The 26,953-nt window shown below is 42.2% G+C and overlaps 1 protein-coding gene across 1 annotated transcript in view; it reads right to left on the bottom strand.

The window, feature by feature from the left end:
• The window catches only part of baiap2l1b (BAR/IMD domain containing adaptor protein 2 like 1b), a 26,708-nt gene extending 34 nt beyond the window's left edge, over window positions 1–26,674 (bottom strand). Inside the window, exons 1-14 of the mRNA XM_068718900.1 lie at window positions 26,343–26,674; window positions 24,145–24,220; window positions 23,856–23,942; window positions 17,265–17,326; window positions 15,957–16,028; window positions 15,136–15,270; window positions 11,199–11,351; window positions 10,679–10,834; window positions 9,568–9,685; window positions 8,666–8,882; window positions 6,306–6,368; window positions 5,121–5,343; window positions 957–1,003; window positions 1–873 (exon numbers count right to left, since the gene is read on the bottom strand). The exon at window positions 1–873 is cut by the window's left edge and continues 34 nt beyond it. Of these exons, the coding sequence (XP_068575001.1) occupies window positions 801–873; window positions 957–1,003; window positions 5,121–5,343; window positions 6,306–6,368; window positions 8,666–8,882; window positions 9,568–9,685; window positions 10,679–10,834; window positions 11,199–11,351; window positions 15,136–15,270; window positions 15,957–16,028; window positions 17,265–17,326; window positions 23,856–23,942; window positions 24,145–24,220; window positions 26,343–26,393 (1,533 nt within the window). The 5' untranslated portion in view covers window positions 26,394–26,674 and the 3' untranslated portion in view covers window positions 1–800. The remainder of the gene's footprint in view (window positions 874–956; window positions 1,004–5,120; window positions 5,344–6,305; window positions 6,369–8,665; window positions 8,883–9,567; window positions 9,686–10,678; window positions 10,835–11,198; window positions 11,352–15,135; window positions 15,271–15,956; window positions 16,029–17,264; window positions 17,327–23,855; window positions 23,943–24,144; window positions 24,221–26,342) is intronic.
• Window positions 26,675–26,953: the final 279 nt, after the last annotated feature.

Here is a 26,953-nt window from a genome sequence, read left to right as displayed (position 1 = left end):
ATTCTATTAAGATTGTAATGTGGGCCAATAAGTCTACAGACTGTGGTCTTAAAATTGCATGTGCTATGATTAAAGCAGAAGTGACTGCACTGCCAATGTGACGATGAGGCGATTGTCCACAATCGAAGAACACGACAGGTAACTGATATCTTTTTTTACAGTAGTTGTTCGTGTCATTAAGGCAAAAGTCCTGTCTAGATGGCAAAGGACAATATTCATAGCATATGTTGTACAAATGTATTTACAAGAGGGAGTAAAGACTTTCCGAGGCATCTCTTTGAAGTGATGTCTCTCTCCTCGCGGCGGCAGCCAGCATCACAGCATCGACACCAAGATGCAACGTTTAAATAAGGACCTGAAGGTGAAATGCAGAGGTCCTCTAAAGTTCGTTCTTCTACTGTCCTATGGCATTTCTAACGGCATAAATACATCGCAGTATTTCCTTTGACCGTTTTCATTCATCCATTTCTCAAGTGCGGGTATCACCACCACAAACAGAGGGACAAAATAGAAAACATATATATATATACCTTAAATATGTGAGCATCTGTTTTGGAAAATAAAAACGGTCCCAAAATACTTCCAACGTGACAGTTTGCAGCAGTGAGGGGATTCCCAGATTCAAATGGCATTTTTTTTTTTTTTTTGGTCTCAGTGCTGGCCGAGTTCTGTCTGGTTCCAGACCAGTAGACGCTGCTGGACGGTAAAGGCAGGGCAGAGCTGCACGTCACCCGGTAGACGACACAGGAAGGTTGACAAGACGTTGCGGGAGCGGAGGGTCGTGCGTAAATGTGGATCGATCAGATGACCGGTGCCGAGCGGTCGTTGGTGACTGTTGGACGTAGCCGGACTGTGGCGAATGGGTTCCCTCCCCTGTGAAAAGGCAGCAGAGACCAGTGGTGAGTGCATGTCTGAGTGAGAGGAAAGGCAGATCATCATGTGCTTATGAGACTTACGCGAGGTAAGCAGGCTGAGGTCTTGAGGTGCCGTTCGGCTGCACTGCCTGTGGAGAAAACACAGGTTCACTATCACGAGGCCAACACTCACTGTGACACACAGTATATAACCATGACACATTGGCACTATGCACACCTCAAGCATCCCCCTTTATGCCATGTGTGATGTGCAAGCGTGGGAAAGGCAGCGTGCTGCTGTGTCATAACACGAGACAGTGTGTGGAATCTGGACCTTCTGGAAATTCAAGTCTGTTCCACAATTAACCACATAACGTTTTCTTTTGACAAGCCAAAGTCAGTTTCACTGAACCTGAACACGTGCCGACATTTAGGGCGGGGTTAAACCATGAAGGTCAGGATTGTATTTAAGACAGTCCTCATTATTTAACAGAAAATGAAGTTTCATTTGAAACGATTTACATATATGTTTGTAAAGCAGAATATTGACGCATAAAGCCATTACACCCTAAAGTACAGAACCACACACACACACACACACACACACACACACACACACACACACACACACACACACACACACACACACACACAGTCAACTCAACAAAGTTTGGAGTTTCTGCTTTTCTGCTGTAGCTAGAAAAGATGATCCTGTAAACACACCAGAGATGTAAACACAGATTGAGTCCTACATCACTCCCTGTTTACTATTTAGTGCACTACATCTGGTGTCCTATGATATTTGATGTTCTGCCAGGAACAGTATGTGAATGCTGCTACAAAATGGCATTCATAATTGTCAGAAATCTCAATTCACTCCAAAGTATAGTAGTGTCTATTATACAGGGAGCAGTGAATGACTGAATTAGGGAGTCATTTCGGACACAGACACTGTTTTGCAAACAGTTTGTCAGCATAAGTGCTGAAGATAAACTGCTGATCTTCCCTTCTGTTGGCCTTTTCTTCCAGTTATCAACCTGCAGTACAGCAGACAGTCCACAAGAGGTCAGAGGAGGATAGAGTGACTGATGTCTCTGTCCAGAGCATCTCAGTCTTGGCACAGTTCCTCTCACTGCGACTGCTGTTATTCCCAAGAGGACTTAAATAATGTAACATCTGTCCTCCTCTTACAGATGTTTGGATTACAAATCACATAGCAGCAACCATGGCTGGTAAAGGACACGCTTCTTTATACACGTACACACTTTTTAAATCTATTCTCCAAACAGCATTGAGTGTCTCTCTGCTTTTGTACTGCAGTATATTATACAATTGTACAGTCGCTATGCTAGTTCACAGCATGAATGTATTCTGTTCTGCTCTCTTAAACTCTGAGTATAAACAATAACAAGTAGCTTTTTTTACTTTTCAGCTTGGAGGTCAAAACCGTCTCTGCCCCTATAACTTTCTTTAATTTTCTTTGTGGATCTCAATCTCTCACATTGAGTCCTTATCTTTCTCTCGACGAAAAGCACAGAAACAGTGAGGGTGCATTTTTTTCTCATGGTCACGGTGCATTACAGGGTAACCCAACCTCCCCTGGCCCTCCTGTCTCCTCTCCCCTTCCTCCCTCCCCTCCTCTCCCCTGCTCCCCTCCCCTAGTCGTCTCTGGACCAACCCAAAACATTGGGGGAAAAAAAAGGTGAAAATATGTGAATATAGCACTGGTAGATTACAGATTATACTGTAGATATTTAGACTACGTTCAGGATTAACATACAATATTATGGGGAAATTAAACTGACTTCCTCCCAATATCAGTGCAGAGGAAACACACGCTTTATCACTTGCCCATACTAAAAAGTTTATGACACAAGAAGTGATGCATCACACTTATCATGCTGACAATAATGTCCATGAATGTTGCAGCCACAAGCCCCTAACAAACCCAACAACACACAAGCACAAACATGTGCACACAGCCTCAGCCACCCACTCATACACGGAGTATAAATTAGAGTATTACAGAACTACTGTAGCAACTTTCCTCCACCCGCAAGTCTATTCTGAGATCTGCGTGTGTCATGAGTTAAAGCAGCGGGTTTGTGAAGATCGAACGGAGGATAGACTTCCCTAAAAGTGAACGTAATTTTCCCTGGAAAACGGAGGGAGGGAGGGAGAGGCGGGCATTGAAGATGGAGTGACAAAAGTGCCGATGTTGAGATAAACAGACAAACAATGACTGGAGAAACTGAAAGGATGAAGAGAGAGCGACAAAGAGGGAAGCTGGGTATCGGGTTCACCAAAAGCGGAATTCCACCATAATGCCGAGACACACACACACGTATGGTCATTTTTGGCCCTACTACTGCAACTACTACTACTACCACCACTATATATATATATATATATATATATATATATATATATATATATATATATATATATATATATATATATATATATATATATATATAGAGAGAGAGAGAGAGAGAGAGAGAGAGAGAGAGAGAGAGAGAGAGAGAGAGAGAGAGAGAGAGAGAGAGAGAGAGAGATAGATAGATTATGTTGTCAGTCAGTGTGTTTTGGTTGAAACGACACACATGGTTTGAAAAGTGCGAAATGTCGTGAGAAGTTCTTGTCATGTGATGTAGTGCAGCGGTTCTGTATGTGATCGTGCAGACAGAGCAGGTGCGTTTGACCCTGACCTACCACAGCACATTTACATCCATCCAGAGCAGGCAATCTGCAAAGGCTTTCACAGAGTAAAGCCGCAACTTTGGTTGACACTTTGCATGGTCTGCAAATGGGACAACATTCGTAAAGTAATGACTACAGCCGTGCTGCTGGCTGACATGATGATATTAAATAAAAATTCTGTGTTACCATTTGTGCGGATGGACATATTAAAAGACATCTGCTGCTGAGATACAGAAAGCGTATATTATTATTATTATTATTATCTGAGGGTACAGTGTATGCACTCCTGACCCAGACTCAGTTCTCATCTCTATCCCAATGTCACGGCCTCTTACTGGAGAAGAGACTCATTATCAGCACACCGGGGATTATTGTAACAACGCCGATCTTCTTCACAGCTACTCAGCCTCTGTCTTCATCCCCAACAACCATGAGAGGATGAACCGCAATTTTGGAAAACAAGACAGGTTTCCTGCAGTAACGCTTGCATTAGCCTTTCCAACACATTTATGCTATTTTGTCTTTTTGTCTCTAAATCTAAATCTCTGTTTGTATCTCAGGTGGGTCTTTATGGTGATCCTTCTAGTTTCTATAACTACATGTCCTGTTCAGGGTCATGAGGAGCTGGAAAGAACTTAAAATGCCCAGCGTGAGAGGCAGATTATCCCCTGGATACAGGAAGTTACACACAACCAAAACATGTTTCTACACACATTAACACCTATGGACAATTTAATGTCTCCAATCCACCTGACTGGAGGTTTTTACAGAAATAAGCTGCAGTTTGAGCAACCTAAGCCTCACATATAATAAAAGGTAAACAACACCGTTGTTGTCTTTATAATAAATGCGCCATTCTCCAACGTTATGTCCCACCTTAGCCTCAAATGAGCCAAGAAAATCTCTGCTTTTCCAAATTTATATTCAGTATTTAAATGTCTTAAGAAAACAAGCTTTTAAATCAGTGTTGTTTGTACAAGCAGAGAATGTAAATACCCATAATAACTACCTGTCAGTATGTGCTTGTGCCTCACATGCATTTGTCCGGAAGATATTCACGCCATAGAAGTCGCTTCTACAGCAAACTCAAACAGTCCAAATAATGAATTTTTGTATTGTGTATGTCAGCCGACACAGACAGACAGTCTATCAGATTGTGGTCAGGTTTCCAAGGCTGACATAAAAAGCTCATCTGACACCCCCCACACACACATACACCCACACCCGCACACGCACACACACACGCACACACACACACACACACACACACACACACACACACACACACACACCCGCACACGCACACGTACTGTCATCAGCAGTCAAGATAAGGCTGCACAGCTGAGGGTACAGTAGGTATCAGGTGAGACGAAGCCTCACGTTGCCAGTTCTACGGCGTAACTGTGCCAGCACAGCAGAAAGGTCTGACAGCAGACAGAAGGTCAAAGTGCTTTGGGCTGATTCCATTTCTTACAACAATAATTTCTTTAATGGAACATTTTCCTCTTGCTAAAAGCGTGAAAATGTCAGATGAAGGGACGTGATCCAAACAACCCACTGACTGACCGTGTGGGGATCAGACGAGGAGGAGGAGGAGGCTGCAGAGGGCGTTGGGGAGTGCTGGTGGTTGTAGATTGTGGCGACGGTGCTGGCGTGGTTCTTGATGGCGTTGCGCTGCGGGACGTCACTGTAGTCCGCTGGGGGGAGCACCATGGTCGCCTCGTCTGTCTCCGTGTCCTGATGGTGGAGGTTGACCACACTTCTACTGCGGTACGGGGCCGCAGACACACTGTGGAGGAGCAGGAGGAAGAGGACGAAGGGTGAGGGGACGGATTACAAACAGATATATGAAGGAAAAGAAAGGATGAAAGATGGAAGTGAAGAAGGAAGTAGGAGAAGGGGAAAAATAAAGCCACTAAAACTAATTTGCATGTGTGTGTACTCCTGTATTTCTATCTTCAAGGGCTGTGTCTTGGGTTTAGGGTTACTTATTGTTTGGCTTATAGGCATGATGATAAAAAAATAAGGTTAGGGGCACAAACTAAATACAGTCAGTGGCGGGTCCTCATAAGGACAAAAGGACCAGGATGCATATGCATGTTGTGTCCCCCAGCGCTGGTTATAGTTTAAACTTTCTGTGGCAGTTGGCTGGCAGCCTCTCTCTGGGAGGTGCAGCACATTAAGATCTAATAAATTAATCCGACAGGGATTAGTCTCTTTGAAGAAAAGGCTGGAGTCAACTTCGCTGAACCATCTCTCTCTCTCTCTCTCTCTCTCTCTCTCATCAGCAGCTAAATCTATTCATCAGCACAAAACATCCTGTTTCCTCATATTTTGCTGAGCTTGTGTGACATTTTAGATTCATTTCAGTTCCACAGATTTGCTGGTTACACAGAATTTACACGAGCAAAATACATGCAAACATTGTTTTAGGGTGTATGAATCCTTTAAAGAATACATCCCTCACACTGCGTTATATAATGTAACACAACAAACTCTTTTAAACAGAAAAGTTTCATACGGTTAAAAGATTGAGGAAGCAATATAAGCACAACAGGAATCAAAGGTTGAGGAATGGGAGAGTCCCCCATAGGATTAGAAAGATTATCACTCTAACAGGAGTAACTAGAGGGAACACTGCCAACAATACAGCTGGCTGCAACATGAAACCTGCTGGTGTGTGTGTGTGTATTTGTGTGTGTGTGTGTGTGTGTGTGTGTGTGTGTTAGCTGGAACGTGGAGTCTCCTTACCTGTTGTTATTCACGAGAGGCTCGGAGAGAGCACGGCAGTAAGATGAAGGGAACCAGCCCCTCCTGCAACACACAGACAAAGACAGAGAAGCCAAGTGAGGGATGATTACATCTGAGGTATATCCTGCTGCTGCCAGCCGGCCCATCGGCTCTCATTGCACAGGAATCCGAAAACCTCTCTAAATGATTAGCAAAGAGCGATGCTGGTCGGCCCGCAACTCAATGACTTCCTCCATCTCTTAACCAGAAGATGAAGACACATATATGCTTCTTTTCCCACACTATTGTGGGGATGCTATAGAGCTATTATAATTCTCTGTATTTTTGTATATACTGTGTGGATGTAAAAAAGTTGGACTTCATCACAGAAAAGACATCCTCAGGAATGGATGGCTCTGATTTGTAAACAGAGATCATCTTTTCAAATGCCTTTAATTTGATGGAGTTTATCTTTTCTAACAGCAAATCTCCCCTGTTGGTCGAGGACTGTTTATATTCCAGCTTTTATAAGAAGCAAAGGAATTCAATGACTTGAATGAATCAAGGGCTTGTGGTGAAGGTCTTATCTCAAGGCAGCTGAGCTGACACACAATTAGTGTTTGTTTGGAGCTTGAATGAATCTTTGCGCTTGTTTAATAAATGAGTCAATATCTGAGTCAGGCTGCAGAGACCCATGAAGTTTCTGGTGGCCTCAGTAAGATAAACTCAAGCAGCCATTTGTCCGTGCCCACACAAACACACACCAAAATAACTTCATTATGGAGTTGAAAACCACATTGAGAAAAATGTGATGAAGCTCGTCAAATGATTTCACTGAAATGAAGCTGCCCCAACAATTTCTCACCTTGATCTGATAAAAATATATATATATATTAGTTAAGCTTGAAAACACATTTAAAGGAATTGATATGAGAGAATGAAAAGGTTTATAGAATTAAAAATGAGTCACAGCTTGACTCAGACCAAGGACTGTGTGTCATTGTGCCGTTATGGTACAAGATTATTCGTAATCAGTACATACATATAAGTGGATAAATGTTAATATTTGCACTTCTGGCATGGAAAATTAGTGTTTCCTTTGTGCACCTGAGATAAAAAGACTCCAACTGGAAAATACACCTCAATACACTCAATCTCACTCATATTAATAGCAGCTTTTATTTATCAAGGGAAGTGTTTCCCACTGGACAGGTTCACTGAAACAACTTGGCATTAATAAAAACCTTGTTCAAGGACAACTCAAGAGTACTTGGTAGCCAAGGGTGTTAACTTTCCCCTACTGACATTTCCTGCTAAACTCTAACAAGCCTGCTTGAATGATAAGACATTAAGGATCAAGTTAATGTCGGAAAAGTGACCATGATGATAATACGCATAGTCACGTGCCATTATTTGTCAAATGTTGCCGCGCTGTAGTATCTATCACCCAGTGTCTTGCTGACATTCATCCCTCGGTCCATCAACAGTGTGTGTGGGTATCTGAATCAGCCTAGGTGTTGCCAGGCGAGTTGCTGGGAAACACTATCAAAGCAGATACAAGACAAAGGGAGAAACCCAGCGAGAGACCCAAACGCATTAAAGCCAAACCTCCTGCAGGACACGGAGCTCGTCTCGTCAGACGCTGTGATCTAACAAACATGACGATATACACTTTCTAAGCCTTTGGACACTCGAGCTCGCCCCGCTTGCAGAGCTGAAGCAGCACGACCAAAGTCTCACTTCCTTTCCCCCCCTTGATCAGTTTTATATACGGCACATTTGCCAGGTAATCTCTCTTGATGGTGATAAAGATCAAACCTGATGAATGATTAAAATTAAAAACAACACTTCCAGGATGTCAGATCAAATCAGACTTCAGAGACCAGGGGAGAGGCCCGCCTGTGTGGGAGAGCAGGTGGTACTCTGAACTTCTCTCTGTGCCTCCCTCCAGTCTGCTATCCTACATCCCACCCTCAGGCCATGCTTTACTTTGATTTCCTTATCAGTGAGTCAGGCAGCACTTGGTGAGCCTAGAGCTGTGTGAGTGTGTGGACATGGTCAGCATAACAATCTGACGAGGGACCATCTGGCCAACGCAGTCCGACTCGTGTCAATCATCTAACCGGTCGGAGGGCGGAGGAACATGACAAATAAAACTATGGATGATGAAGGCCATGATGAAGTGTAGGTGATTATTGTAAATCCACATATCAGAAGGAATCACTTCTTGCTTATATTCCGTGAAATATAAAGGTAGCTGAAGTAAATGTTGGTCACATACATGCACTGAATCACACATGTCACTGTATGAACAGAACAGCATGCCTTGGTAATCTTAGTTTTTAATAACATATAATTCAGACACGTGTGATTCGACTCACTTTCCATTCTTCTCCAGCTCGCCGTACATCCACCCGTCTCTCTCGTCGGGGATGAGCAGGGCGATGACGTCTCCCTCTTCGAAGCTGAGCAGCGTGTTATTGTTGCCGGCGGTGTGGGGGAAGATGGTGCGCACTCGCAGCCTCTTCACTATATTGTTGAGGCCAGTGGCGACGGACACGGACCTGGCCAGGTTGTGCTCCTCGCTGCTGCCGTGGTCTGGGAGTGAGGAAGGAAGAAAGGTGAGGATGATGATGATGAGGAGCAACAGCGAGAGCAAAACGACTTGAGCAAAATGTTGCTTTGAGCTTCGATATTTGCTCTTTAGAAATCAACATAATGTACAGCCGAGGCTGATGGGAATGTCATTACTTTGGCAGGCATTGGGTCATAAATCAAAATACTGGAAAAATGTAAAATTTGACGCGGTGATGGCGCTAACTGAAAGATCAGCATACCAAAATGTGAACGTCTGTACCAAACTGAACGACAACCCATCCAATAGTTTTCACGATTTTTCAAAACAAGACAAAAATATCAACCTTGTGGAAAAGGAAAAGTCAATAGAATGTATCCTTTTAAATATCTGTAGCACATTTTATGACAGCCCACTCAATGCTTGTTTCATCATTTATAATAAACATCTATTTGATACAACCATTTCAATCTGAAATACATCTGCGCTGAGAGAGCAACAAAACAGCAATAGACAAAAGTGATACTCAAATCCAAATCCAAGTGAAACAGATGCTATTTCTTTCAAGGAACAAGAACAGACAGTTCATGCAGGGTGCTCTAGAAAAGCACAGGCTTAAAGGTGAACAGTGTGAAGCCTTTAGGGGAATCTATTGGCAGAAGTCATCACAACACAGAGGTGCCAAATTAAAAACCAATGCCATAATACCTATGCTGTTTTTGGTAGTGCTGGTTACGGTGGTGGTGTTGTTCTCCTGGGTGAACATGTTAGCCAGAGGACTGGTCTGAGCCTTCAGAGGTGGGGCCGGAGGAGCGGACATGTTCTGCTACAAGAAGATTCATGAAAACGTTAGCATGTGAATACAGTGCCAAGAAAAAGAAAGTGAACCCCTTGTAAGCAGAATTTACACTATTATAGACAAACTAATAACACCCAAATAATTGTATTCAACACAGTTCTGAAACATCAATTTAATTAAAAAGTTTTATACAAAGGAAATGATCTGAAATTCCTCCTGATCAAGCTAAGGATGTGATCAACACATGCAGGAAACATCTGGCTGAGGTCACTGCTGCAAAATACAGTTGTTACTAAAACCAAGGGTTCACTTTCTTTTTCCAACTTGACTTTGAACGTTCAAGCAAATAATTGAATAAATACACCAAAACATGCAGGTGTTTTTATGTTCATATTTCAGGCAGATGTACCCTCCCCATTATTGTGATTTTGAAAAAAATCACCCCACATTTTATGACTAAATTATGCAAAAATGCAGGGAGATCCTGCCCATTTTTCTGGCTCACCTACTGTTCCTAGCACTACTAGCACTGCGGGAGTGAAGCCAGTACTGTTATCTATATTTGACTGTTTAATGATCGTAGTCGCTGTCTCATCAAAGGCTAAACATTAACCTACAGCATATTTAGCAAGATCCTTGATTTAAGACCAAGTAAAAGTCACCGACCCAACATACTGTAAGATATAAACAAGAGTCATCCTAACTGGTTATTGTCATAACATATTAAACATAATTACATTGATGTGGCTATTAAGCTACATCATGCTTAATAAATGTAGTTTATCTTGATTACAAAACATACCACGGTATTCATACTAACTCCACATTTTAAAGAACACCATTCTCTCTTCATTGATATGCAAACCTATGCAGCAAAGTGCTCAGGAATCACATCATCTAACCCGTAAGGATGTAATCATTAGATTTCCATCGTGAATCAGTGCTGAGATGTTGTGTCCTACCACACAAAAGGCAGCACCATATCTAGCTCGAGGACATTATTTGTGCATCCCATCATACCATACTGTGCCGCGACGGGGAGGGAGAGGGCAGAGGTGTGATGGTGACGGGCGTGCGCAGTCCGTCGATCATGGACACGATACTGTCGGGCATGTCGGAGGCGTCGTTGCACTGGTCCTGCCAGCTGTTTAGCTTTGCCGTCAGCATGTCTCGGGCCTGTCCAGCAGGCGTGGACGCAAAGAAAAGATATTAAAAGAAAACATGAGTAATCAGCAGAAACAGTGCACACATTTTCATCACTATGGCAACATGCAGAGTACTGAGATCGGGGGTTGAGGAATAAATTGTTCAATCTCGGGTCTTGATTCAAATTTAAATCGTCGAATGTTTATCTCCGTGCGGTATAATCTGATGTACTATCTCGCCGACATATTTGGATTTCCCTTTCAAAGCCACATTAAGTCGAACATAAAGATAGCTTCACGCCTCCACTGCAACGTAGCCTGTAGAGCGTTCGCACAAGGAAAAGCTTGACTTTCTGCTTACTTCTAACGTAATGAGGAGCAGAAGGGACTTGTACCTTCTCGTGGAAGGAGGCAAACTGGTAGGAGAACATGCAGTGTTTGTCCACCAGGAAACAGAAGCGTCTCTTCTCCTCCAGCAGAGCCTCCTTACAGCCGTCTGCGATGAACAGCTGCATGTCCATCTGACGGCTTGTCAACGTCTCCAGGCACTGACAAACAAAAGCACATATAATACAATATTATAATAGTTATATAATAAGTCAATATGAATGGATTGAAATCCATTAGTTTGCCTTTTGTTATCCTCTGTCTTACAAAGTACCATTAGATCATCATGTCTTATCTTCTCCCACCACAAGCCACCTAGTCCCTTTCACTGTCCATCTGTGCACCAACCCAACCAGGACAAATAACATGAAAGGAGCAGGTTTACTTTCTGAATATCCTAATCTCTCTCTTGCAGGAGGAAAGGTATTATTAGACTACAGTTTACTGCGCTGACAGATAAGGTTGCTTTGAGTGTTTAGTGAAAGGACGGGGCAACAGGAGCAAAAGGGGACAGGGCACAGCACTTAAAGGGTGGGGATGTATTATCTACACCGATTATAAAAAGGTCAGAAGGCTATTGAAAGGATTTTTGACTAGTGTGTCCTTGTGCATGTATGTGAAAGTGAACACACAATGTCTTTACCTTTAATGTTACCATTAATAACCAGGGCCCAGGTGTGAGCATTTGCAAATATTACCTACATATGATCACTGTGTGGATTTGAATTCTGGCTCATACAATGCATTTGTATGATTTTCCAACCAATCATTCACATAACACACATTAACCTCTCCTCAAAAAGAGTAATAAGAAACTTTTTTTTTTTTTAACATGGTCTTTTGTCCCTGAGTCATTGTCAAAGCTACACCTGAGATCCATATCGTCATCCTCATCCAGTGCCTGGAATTGGCACGCCCGTAACGGTTGTTGATACAATGGCACACACCCTCTCTATTCAGTTTTCACAACCGCCCTCTCCTGATAAATCGCTGATGGCTTTATTTACCAGGAAGCTGTGGTGGGTTTAGTGCATTTATGCCCATTAAACATATTTAACATTGGAAATGTGGCAGCCACTTGGTAGGAGAATGTTAGTAAATGTACCCCCAAATGAATGTGAACTGCAAAAATAAACATCATTAAAATGCTTAATTCCTATTTAATTACTCAACCAAAATGTTTTTAGAACTGTTCCTCTGGGTGTAAAAATCACAGAGTAAACATGCCCTCATGACTCAAACAGAAACAAACAATACTACTGAATTGTTTCTATAAAAACTGAGAGGATATTAAAAAAACATGACCTCTGCACACCTGTGTATGCATTCAGTGGCAAAAGTGACTCTGAGCAGCGGTGATGTCATCCTTGTCCACACAGTGTCGTCTGTCTGCCTGACCGAATGTGAATCTGTCCGTCTCTCTAATTCCAGGAAGTCCTGACATGAACTTCTCCGTTTAGAGCTGCTGATATCTCGACCAATACCCGACGCTGTGATAAGACGCAGATCTCTGTGGCTACATGTCAACAAACAAGCAGATGCAAATTTCTGAACCATATACACACACACACACACACACACACACACACACACACACTTTATTTCTCTTTTGCTGCCGTTGCTTTTTCCCCACTGGCATCCCATTATCTCACCCTGCTGCTATAACTATAACAGATTGGGTTTATGACGACCACAGACACTTAACTAAAACTTTAACTGACCTTTAATGTTGTCCAAAACTAATCTAAAGCATATACTCTTGCTTCCAGTAAGTATTTGACTGTTGTACTTTTTAAATAGTATTTGTGATAACATCTGACTGACTGTATACCAATCATCATTTGTCTGCGAAGAGTGTGCTTTTAAGGCCAATATTCTAAATCTAGATGAAGGATTGAACTAGCAGTTACTTCTACACTGCAATGTTTTCTAAACGGCAAAAATTACAAAAACATCTGATATTAAATAAAGATTTTATCATAAATTCTCATATTCTTGTCCTTGGAGAGGAAAGGTGAGCGTGCCACACTAGCTACATTACTTAATAAGTAACAGTGTGTTTCCAACAGACCAACTGCTTACCACCATGTTAAAATAAATATTCACAACGTGCATTCATTTAGCTCATCGTAATGCTCTACTATGTAATTATAATTTGTATTATTGTTTTGTTTTGGTGAGGAAAACTACTGAATTGCATGCCACTAAAGACCGTTTGAATGGAATAGAATTAAGAGAGAGATAGAGAACGAGAACACCTTTCCAGAACTGTAGAGGTGGGCGGCATAATTTCTACCAACAAGTGGATGAGGGAAAAAACACACACACACACACACACACACACACACACACACACACACACACACACCCTATGCGTTACTATAGGTAGGAAGAACGAGGAGCGGCAACAGTGAGATAAAACAAACACTTCTTCTAAAGATAAATTCTCTCTGATTTCAGACAGGTCATTTCTTGGCTTTGAAGTGTCTTTGGTGTCTCCTGGTGAATCCTCTGCTGCTGTAAACTCCTGCCTCTAAGCCCCGACATCGTGTCTGTCCGTCCGGCCCATCTGTGTCTGCCGCTAAATCCTAATACCTGGCCTTGAATCAGATAAGTGAGCACAGCGGCGAGCGAACAAACTGACTCATGGCTTTGTGGGGGGTGAGGGTGAGGGAGAGAGGAGAGGCGAGAAGGAAAGAGGAAACAGAAGACGTTGAAGGCGTGATAGAGATATAGTGGGAAAAAGGAGCAAGAAAACAAAAGAATGAGAGAAATACGAGCTAAATCCATCTAAGAAGCTGGAACTAGTGAACTTCACTATTTTTTCAATATTAATGCTTGAAAAATTATACTTTTTAAAATCGTAAATAATGTTTCTGTCGATCAAATAAGTGATTCACTGACTAATCCTTTCAGGTCTAGTCAGTCCAAGTTTACATAACTGGAGAAAGGGACTTTTTTATATTATTTCCTGGATAATGATAATGCATAAGTTAAAGCTGCAATAAAACTATATTGCTAGACTGGTTCTCTCTCTCTCTCTCTCTCTCTCTCTCTCTCTCTCTCTCTCTCTCTCAGCCAGGCTAGGTGGAGGTAGACCGTGTTGACAGAAAACACAAACCCTTAAAAACACACACACACACACACACACACACACACACACACACACACACACACACACACACACACACACACACACACACACACACAGGCTGCCTGACTGGATCGATGGTCGGGGAGGTTATGTTAGATCTGAGGCCGCCGTCCTCTCATGGTCGCAGCTTATTAAACTCTTCTCATTCTACAGAGTCACTGTTGGGGTGTGGTGGCACCATGTAATAACATTCCTCAGAGATTAATTGTTGCAGGTAAAACACCTGAGGTAACAAATGACAAAACTCTGTTCCTTATTTTCTAAAATGGGTCACCAATGATTCGTATTACAAACAGAATTACTATCAGACCATAGGTTTGTCTTTTAATGCATCAAGGGAATGTCCACTTCACACACTTATCTCTTGTCATGATGACTGGCAGCCATCGAGTGTGGAGACGGTGCAGCACTTGCATGCATCTATGCAAAATAAGTGTTGTACAGTAGTTTATATCCTGCAACTGTGGTCAAATGTTTAACACCTCTCCTCGTTTGGTTGCTTGTTTTGTGCATGTGTGCGTTTCCTTTTATCAGTGAGCATGCGGGTGTATGTATTCGTGGGGCGGACAAAAGAAGCCAACAACAAACAGATCTTCTCCTGCATGACTGCACAGACAGACACTTCGCACATCGTCCCCAACTACTGTTACGCTGTCTTTGACGCGGTGCGTCTTGGGTGTCAGGGTTCGTGAATGAGTGTGTTTTCTGTGTAATTATGTCTGCGCACATACGAACACACAAAGAGCATGCGTGTGCGATGTGTCGCGTGTCCGTCTGTGCGTCCAGCTCACCTCGCTCTCCTTGGTCTCGTACTTGTTGGCGTTCTTGCCTTGGCTCTTCCTCCTCAGCTTCTTCAGGTCAGACTGGGATCTCTCCAGAGAGTCCTGCTTCATCTTATGCTCAATCTGGTACCTCTTAAACGTGGCCTGCATGCGGAGGAAAGAGGAGATCCATGTGAGTGCAGGAACGCCGACCTTGCAGAGTTTGCACTTTTCGTATAACTGGCTAAATTTCAATTCAGTGGAGTAAAGTTTGGTGACTTTTTTTCTTCAAAAGGCTATGTCCATACCTCCGTTTGAAGTCATCACTGGACATTACATCATGTATGACATGATCAAGTATGCCATCAGGTTTTATAGAATAAACCATTTCTGAAACGCGTTCTGTCTCTTAGTGTTAAGTCGGTTCCATCTGCTATTATGGCGAAGATACAAATTTAACATTAGACGGTAATCACGTCAATATGTTTTGACTTTGTGATGCTGCTGGAAAACATGAACTTGTTTTTCTTCTGTGACGTGTTGGAGTAATAACTCCCATTAGGGCATAAAGTAATTGCTATGCCTGCAGTCATAATGACAGAAAATTATAGCGTTGATTTGCTGCCCAGGATCAGAGTGTTCGAGTGTAAATGAAACCCTCATTTCATTGAGTTTTCCATCCATCTACATGCTCATCCTGTTCATGATCACAACTATCGATAATCAAGTGTTTTAATCTTACAGATATGTCAAAAATATAACAAAACATTCTTTTGTATGGCAGCGCGTGTTCTCATGAGGGGGATGGACAGACGCGGACACTTAAAGAAACATGCACAGAAACTACTTACTGTCATGTATTTGACATCCATGTCTGTCTTTTTCTCCAGCTCGGATATTATCTCCCTGTGGAACCTCTTAAACTACAGGTGAGGAGGAAGAGGAGGAGGCGGAGGAGGGACCAAAGAAAGGAGAGGGGAAGAAGACAAACTGGTGGTTATAAACTTGATGGGAGGATGAAGTGCTGCAGTTTTCTCAGCTTTTACTGTCAGAAAAAGAGAAAACATGGCAAGTCCCAAAGAGAGAAATGGAGAGCGACCGCTTAGAGAGTATCTGTGCGAACGTGCGGGGGTTAGAGCCGAGTCCGAGGTTGCGCTTATGAATGAGTCAGAAACAAAGCGTGGGAATGCCCACAGACTCTTCTCCCTTTCTCTCGAACGCTCTCCCGTTAGTGTGAGGGTGTCAAAGTGCTTCCATCGCCACAGCCTTGATGCGCACATGGGGCGGACCGAAGAGTTGGAAGACCCCATTACTGAACACACACAGAAGACCCCGGAGACCTTGTCGCACACAACACACACCCTCATTGAAGTCTGTGAAAGGTTTTTCTTCCATAATTCTTTTTCTCTGACCTGAATTGATGCTGTGACTCACCAGTTGGAGTCCATTAACAAGTCATCCCACTCACTGATTCTCAGAGGAGTGCCTCGCAACTTTTCTGCCCCCAAAGTTCAGATTTAACAGGTTATTTTCAAACTCTAAGATCTAAAAGGCTCCATTAACAACGTAAATGTTACCAATTGTTGTGGTATAATGCTGAAACTATGTCACGATCAGTTTTGATACTTCCAGCACCTTATTTAAGATAAAGCTGGGTGAAGCGGTCGTTATCCTGCATTAAAAAAAACAACTAAAAGATTAATTAAATAATGAAAATAATCAGTGTTTGCGGCTCTAGTCTATTGTCAGCGTGCTAACAACCTAAATTAGGCTGCAACAGATTGTAACAGCTCCAGCTGGTGCTTTCCTGGGGCATGTTGAGGCCTGTCCCCCTGTTCTCAGCAAGGAAGAAACCAACAGGTGCTCCCACATCCCAAACCTGTTGTTTCCTCATCCAACCTCTTTGTGTTATGCCTGTCCACGTCAACGTAGGTGGGGAGGGAGGAGAGAGAAAGCCCCTGGCTGACTGTGTGCACCACTGAATGGTGCTCAGTGAATTGAGGCTTTGCTTGCGGTTGTCTAGATATACTGAGTAACAGTTTCAGGGAGTGACTGACAAAAGTTTGTCTGGGTGAGGCAACGCAGTTAGTGAGAACTTAGGTGACACAGGAATTTTCAGGAAGAATGTGCGCAAGCGCAAAAGCAAATCTAGCACTCACGTTTTCTTCCAGCTCAAGATGAACCTTCCTGTGGACCTCTGAGATGTCCATGAGCACAACACCTGTCACACAGAGAGAGGAGAGCAGGAGGAAGAATATACTGATTATATATAAATATATATATATATACACACACACAAATGTCAGAAAATGGATAGGCTGGCAGTAATCTCATTTCCTGGTCTTGTTTGCTTATGTGTACGATGACAATAAACAATGTATACACAATATATACAGTTTATGATTGAAAGCATTGCTGAGAAAGGATGTGCGTCATTTTCATCCTCAAAAGCCATCAAATGTCACCGGCTACAGATTACGTTACAAAAGGATTTCCATTGCTGGGATGAAAGTAAAATAAATACATGTGGCCGGACCAGAAAAACTGGACCACCTACTGCTTTGGCTAATCAAAAAGAACTCAGATGGCAGGCAGCCACAAAACACAACCTTCTATTATTGCATGTTGCTCACCAAGGCAATCAAATTAGGATTATGGAGCATTATTTGGAAAATTATAATTACATTTCTTGATGACCTCCACGCTACAGTACACACCTTCAGTGATCATAAAAACACTGAAAAATATAGTTGAATTCACGAATCAAATAAATACATTACAAACGAGTTGCCTTTTCCAAAACCACTAAATAATGGCAAACAGTAAACACGTGTCATTGCTTTGCAGCATTATGAGCAGTACTAACTCTACTCTAAACCAGATGGCCTTCATGCCGACTTGTGTCTGTTGTTAACATATTGTCTGTGACCTGGATAGTGCTTCTCCCAGATTGAAAAGGCCTCTGTATGTGTGTGTGTGTGTGTGTGTGTGTGTGTGTGTGTGTGTGTGTGTGTGCGTTTGGTCCCTTGACAAACACCCTTTTTTTAACACCCCTCAGAAGACAAGAAGGAACAATGTATGTGTTTGAAAAGATGTGCGTGGGCCAACGATTCTGCTAACATGTCTTGGCACAGATGGAGGGTCACTTTGAAGAGAAAGAATGACGGACAATGAGCAACGCTACAGCAGCTGATATTTGGCTGCAACTTCAGACGTCAGCAAATCATTTGGATGATTGTCAGTAGCGGCCATTTGTCAGAATCTAAATCAAACTTAAGTCAAAGGGCCACTGACGTACCACAGGTATGTGGTACACGCATGTGAAAGGGTCCAGAGTCCATGCAAAGTTTCTGTTTTTCTTTTTATTTCTCAAGCAAACAAATGATACAACAAAGAAATCGTGGCTATCGCTGCCTCTCTTATAGTAAAAAAATGCTGTGCATGCTGGTCCTGTACCTGCCTATTTACAATTACAATAGTAGTGCTCAGTGTTACCTAATCCACAAACAAAACTAAATGAAATAATGAAGCAAAAACTAAATATACTAAACAACTTAATAATCAACCTGAACACATTTGCACACAAAAAAAGGATCTAAATATATAAGAATTTTGAATCTAAAATAAGCAAACATCTAGAATAATCAAACAACACTACTTATGATGAGTTAAGCAACAACTAAATACTAACAACAGCTAAATAGCTCCTATAAGGTCCTTTGAGTCTCACGCTTGCTGTTCAAACTACAGTTAACATTACAGAAAGTGTACGCTTGGTATCTTTTTCTCTGTGTGCAGAATAGATGTAGGACACCTGACAAAATGACGACTATGTCTCTACCGCTTGTGACGTCTAGATATAAAAGCAGGATGCAAATGTCCACAATGGAAACTTGATACCGGATGTTATGTCGTTTTTCCCGCACTGAGCTTTTCCCATAGGAGTTTAATTTCTGTGTGCAGTGAGCAAATGTCACAACAAAAAAAAAAAAAAAAAAAAACATTCTTCAGTAGCCAACAAGTACAGCTGTGCTGTACACAGCGCTGTAGATAGTGATGTAACCTTGAGCTGTTTGATAAAGCCACATTTTCCACTGAAGCTCCAGATACAGAGGCTTCTGATTCAGAGCACATAGACTAGCTCATTTGTATATAATTAGAAGACCCGGGCCATCGCAGAGGGAGGTATCGACTCGGTGAATAAATAATACTTTGGTCATTTAATATTTCCATGTTTGTAGATGCTGTAGACCAATATATAAGTGTGAAAAGGAGTCATCCACACAAACAGATGAATAAAAGGGAACAGCTGTCCTTGTGCCTTTACAGTGAGTATTTTCTTAAAAAGGTGCCACTTCCTTCAGTGGAACTAAGAAAAAAAATCATGTTTCCTTTTTGTCAACAGCATTCTGACGTGTTAAAATTTACAACGCAAATCCCTGACTGCCGTTCAATAGGCTGCCAGTGTGATGCATCACTGTGTCGTTTACATTCATCAGCATGTAAACACAGCCCATCCCCTCTCTGTCTCTCACTGCCCCACCTTGCCTCACGGCGACCTGGCTCTTTCTCTCAGCGCAGTACAAAGAGCTCGACAGATAAAGGCCAACAGATCACCCCCAGTAAATCTGCCCTTTGACAGAGCAGGAGGACAGGGACTGAGGGGGGATGAGAGGAGACACCACGGGTGAATAGGATTAACGTTTTGTATAATAGTTATCACCATGAAACTCTAAAATGTTCAGGATAACTACCCAGGACGGAACGTCTGACACGTCTGACCTCAAAGCGTCCTTATCTTTCAATAGGAACAATGTAATCTTAAAAATGTCACTAGGTGTGGTATAGAGTCAAATACCTGACGGACAGGTTTATTTGTTGGACCCAAAGTTGTGAGTCATCAACATATCTGAATAATGCAATCAATGCAAACATGTAATGACACTGATACAAAGCTACAGTAACGTCACAGTAATCAACAGTAATTTTTATTTTATTTTTTTCCTCAGCAGTTCACACTCATTTGTTTATTGTTGTCACGGCCTGTGCGATACGTTGCCAAGCAACAGGTGTTCTCGATCGAGCAAGGTGTGACGGCAAAAGTGTGTCATGATGTGGATTACACCGGGAGCAATCCACCGCCATTAGCTAACAAAACCAAGCCGAGATAAACCCGCACAGTCCAGACGGGCTGCCTCCAGACCTGTTTGCTCAGGCTGTAAACGGGCCCCGGCTGCACTCGCTGTGTTTTGTGGAGCGGTTTTACATTCGACATTACAAGGCTGACAGCTGCTCCTCAAACACAGAAGGTAGCGTCTGACAATTTGGCAAGTTAAGTGCCTAAAGTTGAACTTTTTTTTTTGCTCGGATGTTATGTTATGAGCCAGACAGTACGCAAATGTGAAACTGCAAAGAGGTCTTTGGTTAGAGACCAAACTGTGGCTGTTCCTCGAGTTGTGTGAAAGACAACAGAACAGCTACAGTACATGTCATGTCATTGAACACTACTTAGTGGTTTGTAACTTGCCTCTGGTGTAGGTGTAAAACAAAAACATGTGTCATGTTCTGACATGTCGTCATATAGGATGGCAAGTGAGACAAAGAGGAAAGAAAATTCTATGTACAATGATGACTTGATTGCTACAGATTAAACGTTGAAGAAATGTTGACACATCCATTCTTGAGCCATGAGCTCCGTGGAGCAGAGATGAAGTAGAATAAATAAAGTACAATTAAGAAAGTCCGCGAGTGAAATGAACGTGAACTGAACGTGAACTGAACGTGTGCAAAACATAGAAAGAGAGAGAGAGAAAAAAGTCCCTACTTTGAGCTGATTTTGTAAACAACATTTTGTTGGTAGCACGCAAAGCGGCCCACAGTTCCTCCACTGTTTTTGACTGTGGGCAAAATAATCCTGGCATGGGAAAGAGCCACCTGACACACCATGCAAACATGCTTGGATTATGTAAAGTGGGCCTAGTGCCAGTTGATTGGGCCAGGACCATCAAAGGATCGCGCGAGCGTGTGTGTGTGTGTGTGTGTGTGTGTGTGTGTGTGTGTGTGTCCATGAAGCGCCTGCAAAGCCTTTGCTGCTGTAAAAAGGACAAGATTGGATGGGATTCAATTCCCTGCGGATAACAAAATGCTGCACGGTCATGGCGTCTCACAGGCTGTTAAATACTCTTCAGGGTTTTTTTGGCAACAGTTATAGGGTCCTTGTCAAATATGATCTGAGGAAACCAACAACATATTTTAGGTGCCAGCTTCAGTGACACTTCGGTTCACCTCAAATACAAACATCCTGGTGCTTCAGATCTTAATTCCTGCTCCTGGTTTTACCAGAGAAGGAAACAAGTGAGATGCCTGAGTGCTTGAATGAATGAGCTGTTGACATTTGAACTCTGGCAGAGGAGGAGGAGGAGGGAGACTAAAGGAATTAGAGGAAGAAGGTAGGAGGACGAGGTGCACCGGTCCTCCAATGCCTCTCAAGAGTATCTGGTTTCTGGTTGGCTGCCCGTCACTGGAGCTCAGGTTTCTGACGGGGCAGCTTCACTACATCCACGCTCACAAGGTGAAGAGACTTCTCTATTCTTTGTGAAACACCTCATGTTTCTAGAGGGAAATTCTGCTTCCTTATAATTCATATTGTTGCCTTGAAATAACACATTCACAGGTCGGCCATCCCGGCTGGTTATAGAGACTCAGTTACAATGCGTTACAGGCCCGGCTCATTAATCACCCCCTGCTCTACATAAACCCCCATAACGACTCAGACCAAACTGATCTGCTATAACACCATGTGCCTCTCTCTGTCTCTGTCTGTGTCTGTAATACAGGGATTAGTGGGGGCTGAGTGTGACTTCACCTAACATTAAAACTGTTTTGTGCTAATGGCGTTTTACGTCATCCCTCGGACGTATCATTTCTAGTTTTAATTTTCAAAAATAAGGAGAATATGTGTGCTTATTTTTAATCTTAAAACAGGTGGCAATTGTTTTTTGAATCTCTTAGATGGACACTGACAATATCCAGCAGTTTGTTTATGTCCCTCCCCCTCATTTCCTCTTCACTTCCTATTACAGGAAGCATAATCCAAGAGGATGCAAGAGGACCTAGTTTACTGTAAACTGCTCTAAAAAAAAAAAAAAAAGCCCAGTGGTGTCAAGTCTTTGTCATCTTTAAATAGATGGCATGGTGTCACGACATACCGGTTTGATTTTCAGAGACTGAAAGCTAAAGTGCATCACCTGCAAACTGAGTTCATTTTATAACCTACAGATGACACACCTTGGTGTTTCAGCCATGTCCTCATGTTGACGTGTAGAGGACATTATTTCTTTCTACAATGTGAGAAGATCACAGACTATAACTGATGACCCGCCCAAAATCAACATTTAGATTTCTTTTGATTATCAAGCACCTGTAGATTCATGAAAAGCTCCCTGTTGAACATTTAACCATGGCTGAGAGCAAACTTCTCAACTTGTCCTGCAGCGTAAGTCACTTCTCAACTGTCCATATTCTCTGCAGACAATTAAGTCTTTGTAGCAGAAACAATGACTGTTTCCAACATGCTGAACAGATGGAGGGAAGGGAAACTGACATGTGGAGTTATAATCACACTGTTTTGCACAATAAAAAAAAACTTGACACCATTAGAGTCTGTTGCAGGCCAACATTAAATGAATCTGACCAGCCACATTTCTTCATTAAGCAGGACATCACATCAATTGTTATCCTTCAAGTCTTCAGGAAAGTTTTTTTTTGGGTAGAGTATCACTTTAAGCGTGCCAGGATATTGACACCAGAGCAACACCAGGTGGCTCTTCCCATTGTGCTGAATTTAATTAGCAGTTTTGCTCCTAATCAGCAGGGGAGCTGAGAGACATACTGTGGTTATATCAAAGTGTGCCACTAGTGACAGCGAGTTAGGAGGCCAGACATCTTTGGACTACAAAATGAGCTTGTGGGAACTGAAGCCTGGGGAGTTGGTTAGAAACAAACAAATCCTATGCTACAGTGTATTAAGCTCACCGCACGCACATCCATCCCAAGCATCACGCTGGCAATGATCAAAGATTAACTGTTGCTTTGTTCAAGCTACAGCGCCTACTGGCTCGTGTATCTCCATAATGAAAAAAACAGGTACAATTATTCACTCATACAGCGATGCCAACGTCTGTAAAAGTGATCGGGGTTTTTGTAGATTAAGTTGGATGCTTTGGATCTCTCGCTGTGCTGTATATCAGATAATTGTTTCTAAATGAGACTCAGTGCAGGTTCCTCTCTGTCCAGGCTGATCTGAGGCTATCAGCACTTTCTGGGAATTTGCTTACCTGCAAGATGAGCTCAAGCTGGCAGCGTTGTAAAACAATGACTGGTGGTATGTATATGGTGTTTGTATTACCATGCTTTATCTTGCAGTTTATTACCGTTTAACTCATTGATTTGTTTTTCTATTGATTGTGAGGCACTGCTATAAAAACATTAACATTTTTTTTATAGTCACATTTATTAAAAGGGTAGAATGATAAACTGTTGATGTTTGATGTAGAAGAAATTATCCAGAAAATACTCTCCATAAAAAAACTACTCTGTATAAATGCACCCCTGGAAACCAACGTTAAATGCCGTGGGGGTCCTAAGTGAGACAAACAGCTGTTTCAGGTAAACAGGAACTATTTCCACACTCTGTAGATTTCCTACAGTAGCTGTAGAGATCCAGAGGACGGGGCAACGTGGAAACTTACCTAATTCTCTGGAGACAGGAGACACTGCAGCATTCTCCCCAATCTTAGACATTGCATCAAAATACAACTTTCCCGCCAGGATCATTGCTGGGAAAACGATAAAATGACCATTAATGTTATATTTGCTCCCTAAAGCATGTTGAAAACCATCAAACAATAACCTAAAAGGGTATACCTGGACCCCCCCCCAAAAAAGCCTCTATTCTCCTCTCAACCTTCTAGTTACAAGCATTAGTTTTTCTAAACTCAGAGTTACTGTGAATGATTATCAACGTAGTCACATGCTCACCAGCCACTGATTTCTCATAGTTCTTGCCCAGGTTGACCAGATTCCTCAGTCCTGGGTTGAACTGGTCCATCACAGTCTGGGAGGGTGGAGACACAGAGGAGAGACAGTTCGTCATGATTTCATTCAAGGTTTTAATTGTTATGCTGTTGTGACACTGCTGACTCAACAGGTGGGTGACAATCCAACCTGACGGAGTGACATCACATGTGAATAAGGCGGTGAGTAACCAAATGCACACGGTCATGTTAAACCCTGTTGACTGTTCATTAACAGGCGCTATGACCTATGACCTTCAGGCAACAAATTCATTCACATGCAATGCTATGCAAGCACATGATGTCAGAGAAGACAAAAATGTGCTACATGGAAAATGACACGGAGCTTTGACACTTCAAAAACAAAAGAATGAGGAAGAATAAAAGAATGACAATGACAGGAAATGAAACAGTGGAAACATTAGAGGAAAAGAAGATTTTTTCCAACAAACCATTTTGTGTTTTTAGATAAAGAACAACCAGCCCTGATCAATGCCAGAGATGACGTCTCAGATGTATCTCTGTAACTTTTAAGCTGCTCTTTCTCCATGTCACACATCATGATAATGTCTTAGCTTAGGTTCACACCCAAGAACAGAATCCAGGACACTATTCAACTTTGGTAATCCACCTAAAGACACACGTGGCAAACACCGTTTCTCCCCCACTCCTGATTCAGACCTTTGTCAATAAGTGACACATCAGCTGTCCATCTCAGTATAGAAAAGGAAAAGACACCTTTGATCCTCTCCTATCAGAAATCATGAAATATGTACACAAAAACCTTTTAGGCCACACAATTTTCCACTAACTTGTTGCACCAATCGAGTAAACACACGGCCACTGTTGATCATAGCAGTGAGCCAGAGGTGATTGCTGCCGAGGAGCTCGCTGTATAATCTTACCACACAACTCAGTCAGCCAGCTAAATTATTAAACCCGGAGTCTTTTTCCTGCATTTCATCACACCGAGGAGCTGTGGGGCCTGTCTTGAGAGGAGGCCAGCGGGTAAAAGCTACTCAAGAAGGCTAAATGCTTGTGAGAAAAACAATGAAGTCTCCCACCTCCAGCCTCTTTATATGTGTAACAGCCCTCCCATCACCTTCACTTTGCCACCTGTGGAGTTTGCAGACTAGCTATAAGTTAAAGCTCATGGTGGGACTTGTGCAGGGCTGCCCTCTCTTAATCGATTAATTGGTCGTTTTGGTCTTCATCGAATATGATTTTTTCAGTTGATTAGTCATTTTTTGTATGCTTCTTTTAATGCTGAATGACTTATTTCCAAGACACTTATGATCACATCTTTGATAAACACAAGGTGTCAAAGTGGTGCTTCTGTTTGACTCTTTGTGGAGAAACTCAGCTTTTACAGATCTGTCGATTAAATCAACTTATTTTAGATATTTGGCTCACATCCATGAATGCATGGTCTTTTTACTCATTGGTCAGATTTCTCTATTAACTCTAATGAAACCACATACTGCGCCATAAAAAGCAACTGCCAATTGATTATCTTTTGAGGGACACTTCCCGCGCTATCCAACAGCTCAAATCAAGTAAAAGCAATTCACATTCAAAGCATCCACTTATCTTTAGAAAATAAACTCATCTTAATTACTGGATGGCACAGATGCCCGAGTACACTACAGAGCACTTCACATGATGCTGATCAACCGAGGAAGCACTTTAATGAGGACATGGAACTCTTAGAGTGGATCTACTTTCTTCAAAACTAGTCGGTCAAACTCACTAATAGTCTGTTAAAGCCACTCCAAGTCAGATCTGTTCATGTAAACTGTTTCAACACTGCAGTCTGTCTCTACTGATACAGCAACAAAAAACAACCTAAACGTTCAAATATGTCGTTTACAGCATTGTCACTCATTCATTACACATAACATATTATCATCAGATGTATATTCGGCTACAGTATTAGGTAAGTAAAGAAGGTAAACAGATTCCGGGTTGAGTTTAGGCTCCACTGCTCTATTAGTGAACAGTTTACTATTCAACCAGCTGTAAAAAAAATAAAAAACCTTCAGCTGGTAAACGTGACCGGAAAGTTGAACCACAGCCGGGGAAGGTGTTTTAGTGGTGAACACATGCATGCAGGTTTTCATGGATGGAGGGTTTTTATCCTGTTGTTTTCCCACCAGTACCCACCTTGTATGTACTTTCAGTGAGCTTGTTCACCTCATCCGCGCTCCTCGACATGTTTAACTTAGATCCTCTCACGACACCCGATTAAGAAAAAAAAATTAAAATAGAAAAAAACTGCACCGACGCCACCCAACAAAAAAAAAAAGAAAAAAGAAATCCAACAGGGAAAAGTGACCAAACCTACGGACGCATGAAACTCCTCATATCCAGCAGGAGACGCGAGACGCACACATGCCAACACCAATAAAAGCTGAGAGGAAGAAACAGAGAGAAGTCCAGAGAAGGAGAGTCAGCTGTCTGCTGCTGCTGCTGCTGCTCTCTGCGTGTGAGCACGGAAAAAGCTGAGCTGTCAAACTTGTTGTAGGTGGTTAGTTCAGAGGAGAGGTAGGGAGGTAGAAGGTGGACAGGTGTCAAGCCCACCAAACGTACAAGAATAAAACACTCTTCCGGTTGGCTTCTTTCAAATTAAATCTTTTGTTGGCTCTCATGTCATTGACCACAATCTGTTGCAACATTTTCATTGGTGGAAGAAGTATTCGAATCACTAACTCAAAGTTAAAGTAGTGATACCACACTGTAGATAAATATGTATATACTTAATTACAAGTACAAAT

This window comes from Cebidichthys violaceus, unplaced genomic scaffold, assembly GCF_023349555.1.
Source record: "Cebidichthys violaceus isolate CVI_PGR_0920_01 unplaced genomic scaffold, fCebVio1.0.p SCAF_23, whole genome shotgun sequence".
In the NCBI taxonomy this organism is placed as follows: domain Eukaryota; kingdom Metazoa; phylum Chordata; class Actinopteri; order Perciformes; family Stichaeidae; genus Cebidichthys; species Cebidichthys violaceus.
Note: the sequence above shows the minus strand (reverse complement) of the source record. Positions and strands in the feature narration are given on the sequence as shown.